At 38.7% G+C, this 19163-nt stretch overlaps 2 protein-coding genes across 2 annotated transcripts in view; one reads left to right on the top strand and one right to left on the bottom strand.

Moving 5' to 3' along the window:
- Positions 1 to 19163, bottom strand: part of LOC139734946 (uncharacterized) — a 41400-nt gene that overhangs the window by 2723 nt on the left and 19514 nt on the right. The gene's annotated exons all lie outside the window — the stretch shown is intronic.
- LOC139734756 (1-acyl-sn-glycerol-3-phosphate acyltransferase alpha-like) lies at positions 4135 to 11499 on the top strand. Its single transcript, XM_071645555.1, has 6 exons — positions 4135 to 4379; positions 7695 to 7828; positions 8900 to 9075; positions 9842 to 9955; positions 10541 to 10613; positions 11354 to 11499. Exons 1-6 carry the CDS (start codon positions 4138 to 4140, stop codon positions 11497 to 11499), a joined length of 885 nt encoding a protein of 294 aa, XP_071501656.1. The 5' UTR covers positions 4135 to 4137.

The raw sequence follows: 19163 nt of genomic DNA on the forward strand, positions 1-19163 counted from the left end.
TATTATGCACACAGATTAATAAACACCCGTCTACAGACATATACATACACCCACATACATCCACGCACAAATGGCCGTTCAATTTCACATGTTTGCAATTTCTGTGTTCATGGGATCAGCGATAACTATAAGAGTCTAGAATTCTGTTCCCGTAGTGAAAGTCGCATTTCAAGATTATATACCAGAAAGGCAATAAGATCTAAAGAAATAAGACATATAGGCTTACATGTACAATCAATGCATAAAATGAATAGACAAACAAATATATCTGAATAAATGACTGAATGAATACAGATAAAGCTGACAGACAAAGTCAACAATCGCGATGATTAAGATTCTTTTTGTCTCTCGCTCCTGTTAAATCGTAAAGATTTCTAGGAACATAATACAATTTGTATAGGCAAGATTATCCTTTACTGCAAAGTATCCAGTTCATAATATCTCATGGTCTTTGCAATGTTCTCTACAAGGTAGCCTTCAAAACAAACAAACAAACAAACAAAACAAAACAAAACAAAACACGCGAGTCCCGCGGGTTGATTATGGTCCCTTGGGCAACATCCTTGTATAGGTTTGAGTATTTTGGATCAGCTTAGGGACCCCTTCGGGCACCGCCTTTATTTTGTACAAATTACAATCCCCTCCCCACTGATGATTCTTGTTCAGTTTGGTCAAAATCCATCCACAGCTTTTCAAATCGAAGATTAACTAGAAATGTCGCTATGGCGACTGTTATGCCTCCGCCATAATGCATGATTCTCCTAATAGGTCTAGATAGTACATGTGGACAATGTGTGATTACATTTTCACAAAACTGGCAAAATATTGAAATGACAAGTTTGTCACAAATGTGTTGAATGTTCACCTTCCTTGACCTTGGTTTAATTGGATGAATAGGAGAGCATGTATTTGGGGATTTAAGGACTTTAACTTGACTTTGACCCATTCATACATTTATGCATTGAGTAATTTTCATGGTACCGGTATGGAGAAAAAGTGCAATTTCTGTACTGAATAGTAAATTGTTACCATGTTCATCTGGCCTTTGACCCTAAAATTCATAAGATAATGACTTTCAGGTAGAACATGCATAGATATGCAGTAAGTTTCCCGATAAATTGAGCCACTTCTGAGATATGGAGGAAAAAGTTAGTTCAGCACTTTCACTTGATCTTTGACCTTTTGACCTTTGAGGCAATAAAAAAGAAAAAGAAAAAAAAACTCTCCAGAGAATTTCTATTAGGTTACACATGCATACACCAAGTGTAAAAAAAAAAATACTAATCCTGCTGGCATTGCATGAACATGAGGGAAATAGTAAAATTTTGAAGTGTTGCACTTGACCTTTGACCCCTGACCTTTGACCCATGAACCCTAAATTCTCTAGATAATCACTGCCAGTCAGTACATGTATATATACTATGTTCCATGAAGATACCTTGAACAATTTTCCAATTTACAGAGAAAAAAAAAAAGTTTTAATACTTTTACTCGACCTTTTGACCTTTGACCTTTGACCTCATGACCCAAACTTTCACCAGAGAATCTAAATTGGGTAATACATGCATACACTAAGTTACAAGAAAATATCTTCAGGCATTGCATAGATATGGTGGAAATAGTGAAATTTTATGTATTTGACCTTGACCTTTTGACCTTTGACCTTGAGCACGTGCACCCAAAAGTTGATAGGCACAACTTCACCCCCTAATACACATACATGCCAAGTTTCATTAGGATACCTCAACAGCTTTTGATAGTTACCTTGTCCACAAAATTCATTACGGACGGACGGAAAGACGGACGGACGGACGGAAGGACGGACGGACGGACGGAAGGACGGACGGACGGACGGACGGACGGACGGACAACCCGAAAACATAATGCCTCCGGCACCACTTCGTGGCGGAGGCATAAAAAAGTGAACAAATTAATGGACGACGGGCGACATGTACATCGACGCCGAATGGTGTGCAATTGCAGCAGCTCAGACCATTAATATGTGCTATTGGAATAGTCTCTCAATTTTGACTATTGGTATATAGATCTGGACATACTCTATTCGGTGAAGGAAGGCCTTTGTTGGCAAAATAATGCAACCAGCAAGGTGCGACGGATTATTCTATTATTGTGTGCATTGGAGAAAATTCAAGAAGCGTGACAATGTATTATACATGTACTACAAAAAGGTATGTGATGCAGTGCGTGCATGTGTGTGTGTGTGTGTGTGTGTGTGTGTGTGTTTTGAGAGGTAACGATTGTATTGGGCGGTTTGAGTGAGAAAACAGCGGGTCTGTTTACTACTACGTCATAAAGAATTGAAAGAAACCACAGCCCCTCCCATTTCTCATCGTGTTGTTGTTGTTATTTTTTTTTAAATCTTTGTTTGCTTTGGGATACAGGTAGCTGAAAAACTGCCAATTTTGGTGACACTATGTGCGTTTTCTACACGGCTCAATCAAATACCTTTTCCTTTCAAGCTTTCTGGTTTTACACACAACACACACGGACAAGAAGCAAACACCCATGTGTACTATCTCTCCGCACACACGCGTGCGCGCTCTGGAAGCCGAGGTGCAAATAGCTCGTTACTAGGATGCATGTACACGACGTGTATTTACACATCTCTCAACAGAAGTTTTTCGAGATTGGAGCCTGGAAGCTTGTACTGTACTACCTTCATAAGAGCGCGAAACACGAACAGCCTGCCATAATCATACACTTCGAGCAAGACTCTTGTTTTATGCGACGATATTTCTAAGGTTTTGTGGCGCGATGTTATCCGTAAGGTCTCTTCCCTATCATCCCTTAGCCTGGAGACAGTTACGCGTTCAGGGCATAAGCTTGGATTATACGCCATCCTTTCACTTTGGTTCTGCCACTAAGTATGTTATACAGCGACACATCCGCATGGGCCGTTAAACACGCTTTAAAATTGAAAGTGACATATTGTTCGCCAGAGACTTCGTGGCATGCAGTATAAAGACAACAAACATCATTTTCTGTGTAATATTACCTGCTAACTACAGGATTCGATACATGCACGAGGAGTTTATCATACTGTTTTGACTATTTAGAGCATAGTTCTAATTGTGTAAACATATCAAGATGACAGAAAACTGCAACTAAAAGATGAGAGACCGCGTGATCATCATAAATCAGTTGTACGTTTGTTTCCAAAAAGAGAAAAGTGTCACGCAATGAATGCTTTGCTTTCACTTTTCTTTCATTTTATTCACTGCGTGAACCACTGTTTGAAATTGTCTTTGACAGATTTTGCCCACTTGTTGATATTCGTCGCTCTGATAAAATGCAGCGGACCTCTATCTGTCTGGTCGCCGGTCGCCTCCCCATCACCCATGCTAAGAGTTGCCCCACCAGCAAACCCGAGAGTGTCCAGACTCAATGATGTGTGAATCCACCAGTATTGACATTTGAAATCTATGCAGTGAAAAGAAAGATTCAAGACAGACATTGCCAAATCTCCGCGAGCCGAACAATATTGATGTTAAGTCGCTCCATGGTTTAACGGATCGCGATAAACAAAAGATTTGCGTTCCGGCGGTTACTGAATGCTTACGATGATCCATTTGCAATCGGGGCAACGGACTTTTTATGGCGGGTGCTCGAGCGAACTTTGAATAGAAGCGGCCTCGTCCACGCGTATTGAACAAATCTCCAGACTCCCTCCTTGTGTACAGGTGTTTCTATTGTGCCATTTTATGACAGCTTGTACCAACCCATCGTATTTCTTGTTTACCTCCATATTTCAACCAAGCAAAGAAGGAATACGTCAATCGGAAGTCAATATAAACGTCAGGGCTGTGCATAACTCACATATTATCATTATGATTATTGATATTTTCGCAATAGAAGCTACAGCAGGATCTCATTCCACAGACGCAGTCCAGTGTGAAGTGTCACAATATTTGATGTGGTGCATTGTCTAGCTGGACTGACACATCATTCTACACGCCGGAGAAACACTGTCGAGGGAGCAAGAATCGAGCAAATCGTTGGATTAAGATCTCCCATCAGAGTTGTTTATGATTTACAGTGTTACTGTATACAAAGCAGACTCGTCTTTTTGACACCTGGCTACGAAGGGTGAAGGGGTGACCTTTGATAAGAGGTGCGATGACGTGGGAAGGTGACAAAATGGATGAAGATTCCCGCGGGATCGGGACAGAGCCGTCATCGGGAACACAGGCGAGTAGAGTCATCGTCGGGCTTGTCGTCGCTTTCGTTTTTGTCGTCCTTCGAAGTCGCAGCGTTCGATTCCATCTGAAGTACTACGCGTTTGGAGGGATATATTTCTTCTTCGGTCTCATCACAATACCAATTCAGTTGTTCAACCCGTGTGACCCCAAGTCAACCAGGTGTGTTGAAAATCTGTGTTTCCATGCGTGTGTGTGTGTGTGTGTGTGTGTGTGACACGTATGTTTGTTTGTGTGTGTGTTTTTTTTTCTTTGGTAGTTTATAACAGTAGTATATGGATAGGAAGGGTATAGTTAGGTTAGCTATAGGGAGAATTGTTTTGGAAATGGGTTTTATTTTAGATATAACATACTTACATTTTTGTTTCTTCGGAAATACCTGTACTATACGCCATTTTATTTGTTATATCGAAAAATGAAAATGTATAATAATTTTTAAAGGAATTTATTTCTATGTCTGTATTATACAGTAATACCAAAGTTAATTGGTGTTTCTTGTATTATTATTTTGATTGGAAGTGAATAAATATTATTTCAAAAAAAAAATAAAGCACTTAGAGAGTGACCATCTTTTCAGACACTCCCTCGAACCTCTACGAATTATCTATGTATAACAGGTCCATGATCGGACATGTTTTTTTTTTTTTCGTTGAAACAATGAAAATGTGTAGGCCTACATGGAATTATTATTGGATTCGCTGCCTCCGTGCTTGCAGTGCCACAAAAGAAAACACAGAGTTCTCACCAATTGTTGTAATTTTCGCCAAAACATGTGACTGCGGTCATGACCTGTCTGTCATAATATCTGCGCTTTATAAACAACGTCCTGCATGTTTAGTCCTATTATGCAGAACTGATCAATGTATAAATTATGTGCAATGATGGCACGATTGTTTTACGGTTTGATCCTTGTCGACAGAGATTTATTGAACTGGTCATCAATCATAGAATCAAGAGACGTGATTAGAAACTTCAAACTTTCCCAAACGTTCGAATATTCGACTTCAAACAATGAAGCTGCACTATACTATAGATGTATAAGTAGATGTATACTACTATAGATGTGCTTTATAAAACACAAGCCAACATGCGGTTGGTGTGATCTGCTTCATTCTCATTCCAACAACACTGCATTATTACAAACATGACGATAAATCATGACATGATAAACGTGATACGTTGATCTTGTAGGTGTTTCCTGGCAAGACCCCAAACACGTATCCCACCTAGAAATGTTAACCGGTTTCACACGAAGCATCTTATTCCAACAGTATACCAAGTACACCATGAAAACAGACATCATCAAACGCAGTAAATGATAGATAATACACGCACACACACATGCCGCAGACATGCACGCACAAACTCAAATATATATACAAATATTATAACACGACAGCTACTTTTGTGGAATTTCTGAGAGTACAGAATTGCATGTATTTAAATCGCTAGACCATCGATGATACACACAATAGACCATCAAGGCCATTGTCATGGCTTCTGGACCGGTGACTGAGATGGAATTTAGATTTCTCTTTATCTTGGAGAATGCGTAAGAACCTATCTGTCCTCAATTGATCTTCAACAAAGCCGTGAAAACCTCTTCTAATGTAGTGTACCTGCCATCAGATATTGCAAAATTGATAGAAGCGACTATAAAGATTAATGTGAGTATACATTATACGGGCATTACAGAAACACTAACTACAGTCGAAACACGAAACGCTATACTATAGGCATGAGTGATCCAGCTCTCTTGGAATAACACCTCGCCAGTCATCATCTCATCAAATTTACCTTATTTTCTGTATCATGATAATAACACACACACACACACACACACACACACACATTAGTATATATATATATATATATATATATATACATGATGTTTGATTTTATCTCATAATAGCGTTTTAATCCTTCAAATGTAAGAAATACAGTGGTTCATTTTCATTATTATACGTCATATCTGATACACGTAGGACTTTCTCTTTAAACACCAGGCAAAATTCTCATTGAAAGAGAAAATGCACAAAATCCCACTATGTGCTCTCCACATACATCTCCAATGGGCCTGCCTATTATAATGATGACATGCTAGGCTACATGTATCTTGCTCTATGTCTAGAGTGTTTACACTTCCGACACTATGACTTTCGTAGCATGCATGTGACTGACATCTTCTCATAATAAACTTTCGATTTTATTTTCCGTTTGGAGTGTACTTTTAAGTAATTTTAATCGTGTATTCTTTCCTGTGAGTGCTTTAATTTTCAGGAAGTAGGCCTGCTTTTGACTGAAATCAAAAGATTTGTCACGGCGATTTGCCATGATCTCGTGTTGCACAGGCACGGAAAATGCAATAAGACCACCACGACTGTATAATGTACAGTATAATATACTAGTAGGCTGTAGTGTATAACAAGCTACGGAAGTTTCATCTATGTACTACTACTGAAAAGCATTGCAATCTCAGATCAGGCATTTTGGTTTAATATTAACTAATTAAACTGCCAGATAAACTAGGGTGCGAATTTAGCGATGTGGAGTGGTGTTTGGAGTCACTCAGAAATGACTTGATCTGTAAACAGTCAGTCACTGAAAGTTCACTGACCTTGCACTAATTATACCCGACTGGATGATGAACCAAAGAAATTGTGTTGATAAAGGCTTATCTGTAGATTCCCTGTTTAATGAGATCGCGATTCTCCCCATGCAAAGCAAAATCATGCGTTAAAGGCATTGTTTACCATTTGCAGATGCAACCCTAGCTGTAGTGCTTCAAAATAGTTTTAAAATGTGAGTTAGGGATAGAAACAACCAGTGTAAAAAAGTTAATCAGTATAATCAATGTTAAGTCTTGTTAAATATACAGAATGTGAACAATAGTTATAATAAAATTGTTCCTAGACTAAACCGTCTACAGTTATGGTTTAGAGAGAAAAATAGTGATATCTCCTCATATTTTAGGCTTTATTGCAAAATTTTTATATGGTAGGATGTTTAGTGATACAACTGACCTACACATATGCATCAAAATAATGTGATAACTCGAACATTTTTTGAATCACTGCTCCAAATGGTAAATAGTACCTTTAAAAAGTCTTCTGTATCGAAGTATGAAAACGACCAATGGACAGCAAAACCCCGCAATCATACACAAAGCTGATTACATTTATTGACCCAAACACGTCTGGAAACTTCGCAGTAATATTAGCTGAATACTGTTGTCCTATACACTTCCCGAAAAGCCAAAGTATTTTTTTTCCTCCACCCGGCGCCACTTCTATGGAAAGCGGCTAGCTTTAGCTATACAAGTGTACAATGTTAGAAGATAGCAAAGTATACCGACATCTAAACCGAAATTATTAAAGCTTGCCTGAATCTATCCCCCACATAATAAATGTAGGAATTTGTTTTCATGTTAGTCTGCTCTGTTTTCTTGAATCTTCTGAACAATCACTTCCGGTATAGAGTGCCGCGACTGTTGGTCCAGCGGGTGCAGGCACCGCTCTTCGGAATCAGTGTCACCGCTCATGGTCTGGAGAACTACCCCAAGGGGTCCTTCGTCCTGGTGTGCAACCATCAAAGCTCGCTGGACTGCATAGGTATGATACTGATGCGTTACCATGGAAACGGATGTACTTAACATATAGTAAATATTATGTACACACAAGATACGTAAGCCATCCAAGTTTGTATGGACATAACAGTTGTAACGAGAGATAGCCGAATCGTAATGTATGGATGGGGAAAAAGTTAAGGCGCGAAAAAATGATATATACATTATCACCGACGTATCTTTAAGTTAGGCTTCCTTTCCATGTAGTGTTTTGTTTCTTTTTTTTTGTGCGACATATCAACTATACAAAGGATTCCCTTGGAAATGTTAATAGCTGAAAGGAGTGTTTAAGCTGCGCAATAAATACACACACGAAAAATAAAGTATACACGACTGTTTTGGCTGTCAACGATACTGCGATATAGATTTAACTAGGATCTTGCCGTAATCCCGAGGCGGAATTAAGAATCAAATTAAATCATTGTGTTGTCTGGTAGACAGGAAATCTACCTATATCAGCAATGATCAGAGACGGTCTGCGATTGACAATAAAAGTCAAATCTTCCAACAGCTCTTCTGTTAGTGCTTCACTTTCGGAAATTAATCGACATAAACAGCGACCCAAGTATTATGTTTTAATTCAATTCAATTCAATTCAACTCATTTCTAATAGTAAACTTTTTTGCGTATAATTACAAAATCAAACAAACGAATGTTGATACAAATACATGTATATATTCATATCACAGATATTATGACACTATTTGTTCAAACTCATAGCATTATTTGAAAATAATAGAATTGTCTAGAAAGAGCGATAATTTGCAACTAGAATTCATGAAGTTATGGTATGTATTGTCAGTAGGCCTATAAGATACTTTGTGATTTTTTGTTGTTGTTGTAAGCATTCAAGTACACGTTTAAACCAGGAGTGTACATTTTCAACAGCACTGACAATATGACAGCAGAAACCGCAAACAAAATAGTGTACATCGTACATTGTACCGAATGAATACTCAAATGGGTAGCGATAGGGGGCGTGGTTCAGACAATATTCTCGACAGGGAGATGTGCTCCTGTGTTTCGAATCTCCAGCTTCCACTTCTTTTCTTTGCAGGCGTGATGGAAATCTGGCCTGAGCGCTGCGTGATCCTAATGAAGAAAATATTGAAGTACGCCGGCCCGTTTGGTCTCGGGGCCGTTTTGGCGGGAACGATCTTCGTTGACAGGAGCAACCAAAAGAGCGCGAAGGAAACGCTGAAGCATGCCGTGGAAACTATTCACAGAAAAAACGTAAGCATTTCAAACTGTCACACACTGCAGTTAAAGAAAGTGAAGGCACTGCTTCAATTGTGTTTCCAGTGTGAAGATACGGGCTATCACAATTATAAAATAGTGCACGTGACGTGGTTTATAGGGGGACTCTGACAGGTGGTACAAGATATTTATGCAACGTTGTCCAGGAAATCTCTTAATATTAATCTCTTAATATTTAAGACTTTGGCCGAAGTAAAGTTGACAGGTGGTAAAAATCGCATTTAGAACTTTTGCCAATCTACTTATGGCACCGTATTGTGTTTACATGATGTTGTCTCGAAGACGAAGTGACAATCTTTCGTACAGAGCGCAATATATGTTTAAGGGCCTGACATAGAAAGTCAGAATTTTCCTCTCTTGCATCATTATCAATATGTCATTAGCAATGCTATTATGTCAATGACGTATTCGCATGTCGCCTCAATGTTCAATAGGACGTTAAACCGAAATTATTCGAAACTGGAATTATCCCACCCGCCTTCATAGAAAATTTAGATATAAAATCACGTAGATCAAACGGCAAACGTGATTCTTTCTCATCACTGGAGAACTTCAGTAAAGAAAGGCAATGTATTCATTACTGAAATCAAAATTGTAAATACAGTAAAAGATATATCTATCCATAAACCTTAAATGATCATTCTCGAAGCATAATGAATACTGGAATGACAATATCATCTTTATAATGGACAATCTGTGTGATTTATAGCTTTGCTTGACCGTCTCGTCGTGTTTTACACAGTACCGAATCCTGGTTTTCCCCGAGGGAACACGGAAATTGTCGTCAAAGGCCAACTTTAACGATCCCATGTTGCCCTTTAAGAAGGGTGCCTTCAATCTAGCAGTCCTGGCACAGGTAAGTTCAGATGCACGAAATGACACTCGATATGAGTTTGACTTTAGTTGTAAATAGTAATAGCGGTTATAATTCTAACGCATGCACAGTTGTGTTTGGTAGGTTAGCTGAAATTATTTTGTTCCCCCCATCCCCCCCCCCCCCCCCACCCCGACTCGAGTTCACAGAAAGTCAAGAGTTACTTTACGGCTGCTAACCACTGTCAATCTGGAACATGAAAACATGCACAGTAGAACACATTTGCTACAGGCAAAAATTACATCAAACATGCCCAATTGAATTAGAATAAAAACACCTTAAAAACATTTAATTTAAGGAGTTTTGTTTCTGGGTATCTGTTTAAATTTTTTTATTGAGTTCGACTTCCAAATGAATGCTAACTAAATATCGATGCGTGTGTTTAATTATGGAGAGGTCCTAATCTCATTGTTTCAGTGGTATTCTCGTCGCACAATCTAAGTGCATCGTCGAATTTTGATTAGAAGTAAAGCACAATAGTCAAACACTTCTTGAAATTATGTTTATGGAGTTGGAATTCCGGATCGATTAAACAGCAATGTAAACATTGTGTTTAACTCTGGAAAGGTTCCAATTGTTCCAGTGGTATTCTCGTCGCAGAAGCACATCGTAGACTTCAAATCGCACACATTTACGTCAGGTAAGAGAATTTGATTACTTCCGAGATCACGCCCTCTGCGACCAACACTTTTGCTAAGATACATTTAGGTTCTTCCCCATCTTCATGATCTTCTTTCCACCGTTTTCTGTGCCATTGCGTCAAATGTGCAATATCACACACTTACGTATGGACAGGAAATATGCATGGCACACAGGGTAAAGTCGTGAAGTCTTTGAACCTTGAAATTAAAGAGAAAATAAGAATTTAAAAGGGAGGAATAATGACCTTCATACGACCTTGACTTAAAATCACAATCCTGCTCACAAAACATAATCATTTGGTCAAGTACAATTATCTAGGACTGGCAAGATTTTCCGATAATCAGTTCTGCCATGTATCTATCACGACGGTACAGGATATTCAATTATCAATGAAACTCATGTATAAAGTCACAAAATAGAAAGAATGAAGTTATCTCATTAACAACACAACATTACTGTGTACATTGCATCTGAAGGAAACAAAGAGTCGACTCGACAGCGTTGTCGAAAGAAAGCCGATTTCTGCATGGGCATGCAACGCCTCATTAAATAAATCTGGTCGAGTAGTCATGAATTGGGACTTATTCTAAGGCGATCTTGTGATTAATGGGTAAAATGCGTCTCGCGATGGGACTTCCAGCATTACTGCCATAACAGATGCATACACCACATCCTTCTCGCTTTAATCACAAAACAAACCTTTTGCCCATCATCGTGTTGGACTCTTTTGGCTTTCAGGTCACTACAATGCCAAGGTTCTCCCTCCCGTGTCAACAGAGGGCCTCACTCTGGATGACGTGCAGGAATTAAGCGACAAGGTTCGCGATCAGATGATCGATACTTTCCGACAGTTGGAAGAGGACACCACGAACAAAAATGACTGAGTTTGTCCGAAGCAGAAGTCCCGTCAGAAATCACAATCCTTGACGCACAAATTAGGGTCTCGTACTTCCTACTGTATGCGAAAAGACACAGCCAAGCAGTTTCGCCCCCGACTCAAACATTGCTATACCGCCCTCTACCTGTGGACATCGAGCAGTATACTAGTACTACCGCATTAACGTCATCATTGCCACAATGTTGATGCACACTAGTCTATACCAAATTGTACTTGATGAGTTCGTGATAAAACGTCAAAACATTCTACTATAGACACTGTAAATCCTTTACGGCAGTTGCAATGTCAACTTTCGACGTCTGCTCAAATTTCAATGACGTCATTTCAAGCTGTACCATCGCAACTGCATCGTCTGCAAGGCTTAACGCCCTTTACCACTACTCATCTATTCGGGATGCCTTAACCACGTCTTTCATATTTCGAGGTCGCGATCGTATTCCTGTATGGTCTACATTTTAGACTGTTCCGGCCTGTTTACGTCAATGAATTTCTGGCCACCGGTTACATCGTCATCTACTTAGTACCACAATATAGCACGCTGCACTATGACTTGTCGCTGCGATATCAAGTTATGAAGAACTTTGCACAGAATCGTAAAAGTTTGGAAAATTGAGTAATTCCAGCCAGTACGTTCTTGCTCGGTTTTGATGACTAACTGTATATCTCTATCTGTCTATCTATCTATCTATCTATATGTTTGTGGTTTCCTCAGAGAAGCGATGTTAGTAAAGGTATTCAAAGTGACTTTTTGTTGTTGAAATTACATGTACATCACATTGACTGGGTAGAGCAGGTAGAAATTCGATAAAAAGTCTCGGTGCACAAAATTGCTTACTGACGAACTAACAAACTCTGCGTGTGTGTAACACGATGGGTGTTGTATGTTTACCCATAAAGGAAAGAGGGAGCATCGTTAATTTGTTGGTCTTCTCTTTTTATTTATTTCAGTAGGAATGTCACAAGCATCAAGAATGCACTGTCACTCATTGGAAAGATGTGGCAAAAGTCGACGATCATAAGAACGTAGAGGGCGTCCTAGCATATCATTAATGAGAGTCTCTGGCTCGCTTATATAGAACTCTGCATTTAAAGGGATTCTTTATTCATCCATTGGGCAGAGATAATGGGAGACGCCGCAATACATGTATCATAATCTACGCAACAGCTCAGAAATACAATTAAATCCACAAGTTGTCCGATGAGCCACAGACACGTAAGAAGTGCGATTAAATCGAAAAGCAACTTACGCAAAGAGATTGCAGCAGTTTAGACAGGTTAACAATGCAAACCAACGTTAATCGTTCATTATGAATTCAATTATGAAGACAGTCGTGTTTCGCATAGTTTTTCAGTACAGGTTTCATGCGAAATTAAGTGAAAATCCACGGAAGACTTGTACGTCACGCACGCGAGTCGTCAGTTCTCTGTATTTGTGGCTGCGTTTATCAACTTTCCCCTGTTTAAACGGCTTTCCAACGCCCTTTCCAAAGCCCTTTCTACAGCCCTTTAGAAACGGCTTCAAAAATAGTTGCGTTTATCAACTCTCTTCGCGAACATGATAACTGGCCTGTCACTGCACAGCTGCATTGCGCAATTCGACCCGAGGAGAAGAGGTCATATAAGGCGTGCATTGTTCGTAACTGCAGTACAATACTACAAAGCCGTTTCAAAACAGCTTTGCGTTTATCAACTTCAAAAGGCTTTTACAAACAGGTTTCTGAAAACCTGTTAAGGAAACCTGTTTGGAAAGCCACAAATTTGCGGCTTTCGAAAAAGTTTTCCGAAAGGGCTTTCAAAACAGCTTTGCGTTTATCAACTCATAAAAATTCCTTGAAAGCTGTTTGGAAACCCTGTTTCTGCCGAGAAAAGGAGAGTTGATAAACGCACCCTTTCGAAAAGGCTTTCCGAAAGGGCTTTCAAAACAGCTTTGCGTTTATCAACTCATAAAAATTCCTTGAAAGCTGTTTGGAAAACCTGTTTCTGCCGAGAAAAGGAGTTGATAAACGCACCCTATATCATGTGCATGCCATCAGGGCAGGGGCCTATTTCATAAAGAGTTACGATTGATCTTACGATTTTGAGCGCAACTCAGCGACTCGAGCGTAAGACCAATCCTGATCTAAGTCTGTTTCATAAAGATACTTACGCTTGATTTAAAGCATAGATTTAAAGGCAGATCCAACGTAACTTTTTTGAATCGTTTTAACCGAAAAATCAATCCTATGATCAATCTTTATGAAACAGGCCCCAGGAGAGAACACCGATTCTTGTATAACATGCATGGCTGTCTCCATACCTTGCCTTCTCAACCGACACTTTCACCTTTCTTCCCCATGCTTTAACTGTTCCCGTTAATCAGTCCATGATCGTGGCTAAAAAACAAACAGAAAAGGCGTACCTATGACTGGACTGTAGGGCTTCAGTTGGTCGTGATTGTTGTGTATGTAATATGTATGCCGTGTTTCTACTCGAGTCATAGTTGCTGTATATTATGAAACACTCTGCGTGGTAGATTTTGTGTGAAAGTGAAAAACGGAATAAACTAGTGTGTACATTTTTGAAATCTTCGTTTTAAACTTGCGAAAATCAGTGCCATGATATAAATGTACTATAGGTAAAATTGAGTGCACCGTTAATGCAAAGATAGTAAAGAGATAACACGGACTAAAAACGTAGTGCTCCTGGTGATTGTAAGCTGGCAGTCTCTATGTCAATTCAGTATAATCTATTTAGTTTGTCTAGCTCGTGTGTTGAATAATATGTCAATCATGCAATATCGAAATGGGAAATGCAATACAGACAAATGTATTTTGATTAGAGAAAAGGTAAATAAAGACAGTCATCGAGAGATGGGTGCTTTTCATCTACCTAAATGCATATCATTTGATTCTTATATTGTGAGCACTTGAACGTCATGCTGCAGTTTACAGTTACACGTCATAAATAATGCGTCCATTATCATTGGCCAATTTCGTAAATGACTCACTGGAGACTGAACTCTAACTGCAAAGAAAATAGTAGAATTTGAAAATATCACAACAATGAATATTTGATTAAAAAAACAAACGAAAATTTGAATAGTTATAAAATTATGAAGCTTTGTGAATTTTCACAAAACAGTTTTTGAACAGTCAATATGAATAAGCAAATAAATGAGTGATGTGTTCGCCTCACAACTTACCGTACAACAGTTTGTATACATAATCTGGAAATCTCCAGGGTTCTGTCCAAACGCATGCCCCATGTACATAGGCATATACTCTGAACTCCTATAATAACTATATCCGACAGACGATTATTTTGAAGTTATTCAGCCCTAAACACTGCTAAATTACATTACTAATGTTTTACACTTTCATTGCAGGGTATTTTATTTTTCGTCATCTTTATGCAATGCGAAAATGTGAGACGATTATTTTATCAGCTGATTCGCATGCATACTGTTCGAGAACTCTGACAAAAATCGTCGAAATTCATAATTTCGTAACATTCCGAAGTTTTATATGATTTTTTTTCCCCTTTTCCGTTGCGCATACTGAATTTTAAGCATTCTGTTCAGAATGACTTTTATTTTGTCCGGAATTGCCTTTCACTTCATTTCAAATTACATAATGACAAAGAAGTCCGACCCTTTACTTTCGAAGCTGGGGTGAAAAAAGTCGCTTTGCTTTCTCTGAAAAAGCGACATCACCTGTACTGTCTTAAAGTAATTTTCTCCTTAAAAGGATACATCCGATGGCAGTTCAACCACATCATAAACGTATGTTTTACAGTCCCAGTTCCCTTTTACAAATTTGTGCTCTGTACCCCAGTATTTTAGGTGAATTGAAACAAAATGTCGTTATAAAATATACGCTCAACAAGATTACAATGAAGTACGGTAGCTGAGCCAGATATTTTCCAAGTTAACGACTGTAAATGAACCTCCTCTACGCGACTATTTTGGGATGTATTTATATTGGTATACCTCTTTCTATTACTATTATCATTATAATCATTATTATCATCATTATGATAATAATAATAATAATGATAACAATGATAATAATAATAATAACAATAATATTAATAATAATAATAATAATATATTATTATTATTATCATTATTATTATCATTATTATCACTACTATTATTATCACTACTATTATTATAATTATTATTATTATTCAAAGCCTTTCGAGAAGAAAAAACCTCCGGTGCCATTGGAGTAAACATTAGTCACTCTTGAAATAAAATAATGCGCGATTCAGTGAATAGGGGTATACTCTAGTATAAAAAATTATGATACGGGGAAGGGGTCCGGTGGGACTCGAGAGCAACGTACCGATTGTGAAACTATAACACGAAATCCCAGGGCAGTTTCCTGCCCTTCTGCACAACTTGAATTTAGTTTCGTCTACCCTTCCTGTAGGGGCACATAAGCTGAGAGGTGATGGAAGAAAGACACGGAAAGAGGGAGGGGCAAGGGGGGGGGGGGGGGGGGGGGAGAGAGAGAGAGAGAGAGAGAGAAGGGGATATGTAGAGAGTAGGGGGAATTTTTACGGGAAGTCAGCTTGAGCTAGCCAAAGATTCTACACATAATATAAGAAGTCATCCTATAGCCTATAACGAACACACTACTGCGCTAATACGAAAATCCTACGTTCCGTCACAATACAGAGCTATAAAATCAACAACATCAAGAGCATCGTCAATTAATGGAAGTTTGATACATGTTAATTGCACAAAAGCTGTAAAAAAAAGAGATTAATTTCCACACAGACACATACATGCACAGACAAGCACACACTCAATACAGACGTGATTCCCGCCCCAATTCTCGCATATAAATAATGGAAGATATTCTGGCAGTGCCGTCGTAAGGCGCTGCTGCCTCCGCCGGTTTATTGGTCGTTTGCGCTCGCAAGCTAAGCGTTGCCATGGAAACCAGTGGAATTATGCATGATACCGTTGCTTCTCCACCTTGTTCCTCCTGCAGCCGCACGAAACGAAAAACCACATAACAGATCAGGTCAACGAAACGAAAATCTACACCACAGAATAGGGACACTCGACACTATAATGGTACGTGTTCACAAACAGTTTTTGTCTAGTTTTTCGTTTTTGTTTTGTTTTTGTTTTTTCGAGACGCTCAGCCACGCGTTTACAGCATTGGGCATATTGTAAAAATAAATAGGGCCTACTGGTCACGCACTGTCGTTACAAATGAAAACCCCACATAGAAAGAAAATAATCAGAATGCCATTAAAAATGAAAATGACAAAGAAATGAAAATGACAACTCGACAGTATGTTGACGTGGTTGTGACGAGTAGATGTGTATGTGTCGTTTTAGCGTATCAGATTGTAATCCACACTGGAAGATAGTTGATATCAAATGTCAGCAGTCGCCCTGCTCCTAACGCTAAACACTGCATTCAAACACTTCAACATAACAATGCCAACCCATTATACTTCGAACCCATTAACTTTGACGCAGAAATTCTAGTCTTGGCATCATTAAATTAGTATTATGCCTCTGCATGGAATTTAAAATGTGTCGGAGAAACCCAAGTAAATTTGCACACACACACACACACACACACACACAAAACGTTCAAACATTTGACATTTAAAAGAAATACAGATTATTTCAATCTTCTAGAATTAGTTAATTCGATAATCAATTATAAATATAGCATATCAAAAGGCTTCTGGAAATTTTGCCACGGGGAAAAACACTTATACGGGAAATATAAGGGTTCAGAGGAGAGATTTGTTTCCTTCAATATTGTTCCTCTTGAAACATTATCAATAAATAGTAACTGTTATTATTCATACTTTTTTCAGTCATTGCCAACCACAGAAAACATGGTCTGGTAAGTTAAACCAATCGCCAATTCACATGCCACACTAAGTTAACAACGTTTGTCATTATCTTTTATGAATCATCATTACTGCTACCATCACAACTATCATAGTTTTCAGATAAATCGATACATGACATTAATCTATATAGTTATATGGCTTTTTCGAATGGGATGCTACATCTGAAACATTGAAAAAAAAAATTGTCACAAATGGTGCTGAATTAGTGGCAGATAAAGTAACTCGTATTTGGTTGATACGATTATAGCTCAGTAACGAACCAATCACTTACATCCTCTTTGAATTACAATAAAAACACTTCAAGATTTAAATTTAGGTGGCCTCAACACACTGAATATACCCCATTCTCTCTCGCACGCACATGCAAACACACACACAACACACACACAGAGACTACAATTCAAACTCACACACACACACACATACACACACACACACACACATACACACACAGATACACATGCTTTCTCGTTACAATGTATACTATTATAAAACCCAGAACACAAAAACGTGCTGAAGCTAATAGGCCCTATATATACGTTATGAATACATCTGCAAGCCGTGATGAACAAAGGACTTGAACTGGCTGGTTATAACATACGGAGGCACAACTGTACAGACTCCTACAAAAAGAAAGAGATTGTACACCATCTCTTTGGATTTCGACGAAGCAGCGTTCTATGGCCGTTACTGTACCACAAAATCAGTACCGGCACTTATCCTGAGTATACCAGCTGTCGTTTTTCTTTACCACAAATTCGATTCGCGCACTTTCGAGCGAGGTTTTGGACACCAAGTTTAGTTTGCTCGTAGAAAAACCTGAAAAAAAATAGATCGATCGATCGATGAATTAATGAATTAATGAATGAATAAATTAACGGAATAAAAAGCTTTATATATATATATATATATATATATATATATATATATATAAGTAAATAAAAAAACCCTACATAAATATATAGATGAATCAAGGAAACGAAGAAACAAAGGAAAAGTGAAATTTATATTATATTTTCTGGAAACTGTAAACATGATACAATGGAGACGTTATCATTATTACGCATTTAAAAATTATTCGCAATGACACCACTAGAAAAATACAAGGAAAAACAAAAGAAATTCGTGAGGAGTGGCACACAAAGAAATTATTTTAAGAAATGAGGTGAACACCAAGTTCATCTTTTCGTCGTCCACGGGAGGGAGCTCCCGAACAACGTGCCGCCTGGCTAGCACCTGGTATAGGATTACCCACGGTCCGATGATTTTGGCACACGTGCAGGCATTATGGACTCGTATTGACGGCTTTACCTTGGTGATCGATTAACGTATTTTCAATGACATCTATATGCCAGAAGACAAATATTCCGATCTACTCTTACAGGAGAGGAGTGAAACTTATCTATAGCAAAGTCTTTTTCAATCAACCCGGTAATTACAATCGTGTCACGAGCTACAACCCTCTGTAGATAGAACGTTTCGAGGAACATCTTGTCCTTGGCGATCACTGATCTGTTTCTTGACCAGCGGCGATGTCACATCTGACTGCACGTCTCTATTGCAAAGGAAGGTCAGATTTCTTTGCATGTTTCAAAACCAGGCCTCTATAATTCCCCGTGACAGTGATGAGTCAATAGCTGGTCACCTCTAGGGAGTACCACCGCCGTCAACGGGTAGATATCCAACTAAACATTTCGCATCAATCCTACTGTTGTGCTTGTTCATGTACAGTGCCAGCCTGACCTCACTCCGTAAGACTTATCACAGCCACCCCATCCGACA

Source organism: Diadema antillarum, unplaced genomic scaffold (genome assembly GCF_040938485.1).
Source record: "Diadema antillarum isolate AM-2024a unplaced genomic scaffold, OU_Dant_1.0 scf00000027, whole genome shotgun sequence".
Classification (NCBI taxonomy): domain Eukaryota; kingdom Metazoa; phylum Echinodermata; class Echinoidea; order Diadematoida; family Diadematidae; genus Diadema; species Diadema antillarum.

What these genes read in the sequence shown, in the direction of transcription:
- LOC139734756 (XM_071645555.1), top strand. Translation starts at nt 4,138, where the DNA reads ATGACGTGGGAAGGTGACAAAATGGATGAAGATTCCCGCGGGATCGGG. An exon ending in TGTGACCCCAAGTCAACCAG is followed by an intron (nt 4,380 to 7,694) that starts GTGTGTTGAAAA and finishes CTTCCGGTATAG; the next exon opens with AGTGCCGCGACTGTTGGTCC. An exon ending in AAACTATTCACAGAAAAAAC is followed by an intron (nt 9,076 to 9,841) that starts GTAAGCATTTCA and finishes TGTTTTACACAG; the next exon opens with TACCGAATCCTGGTTTTCCC.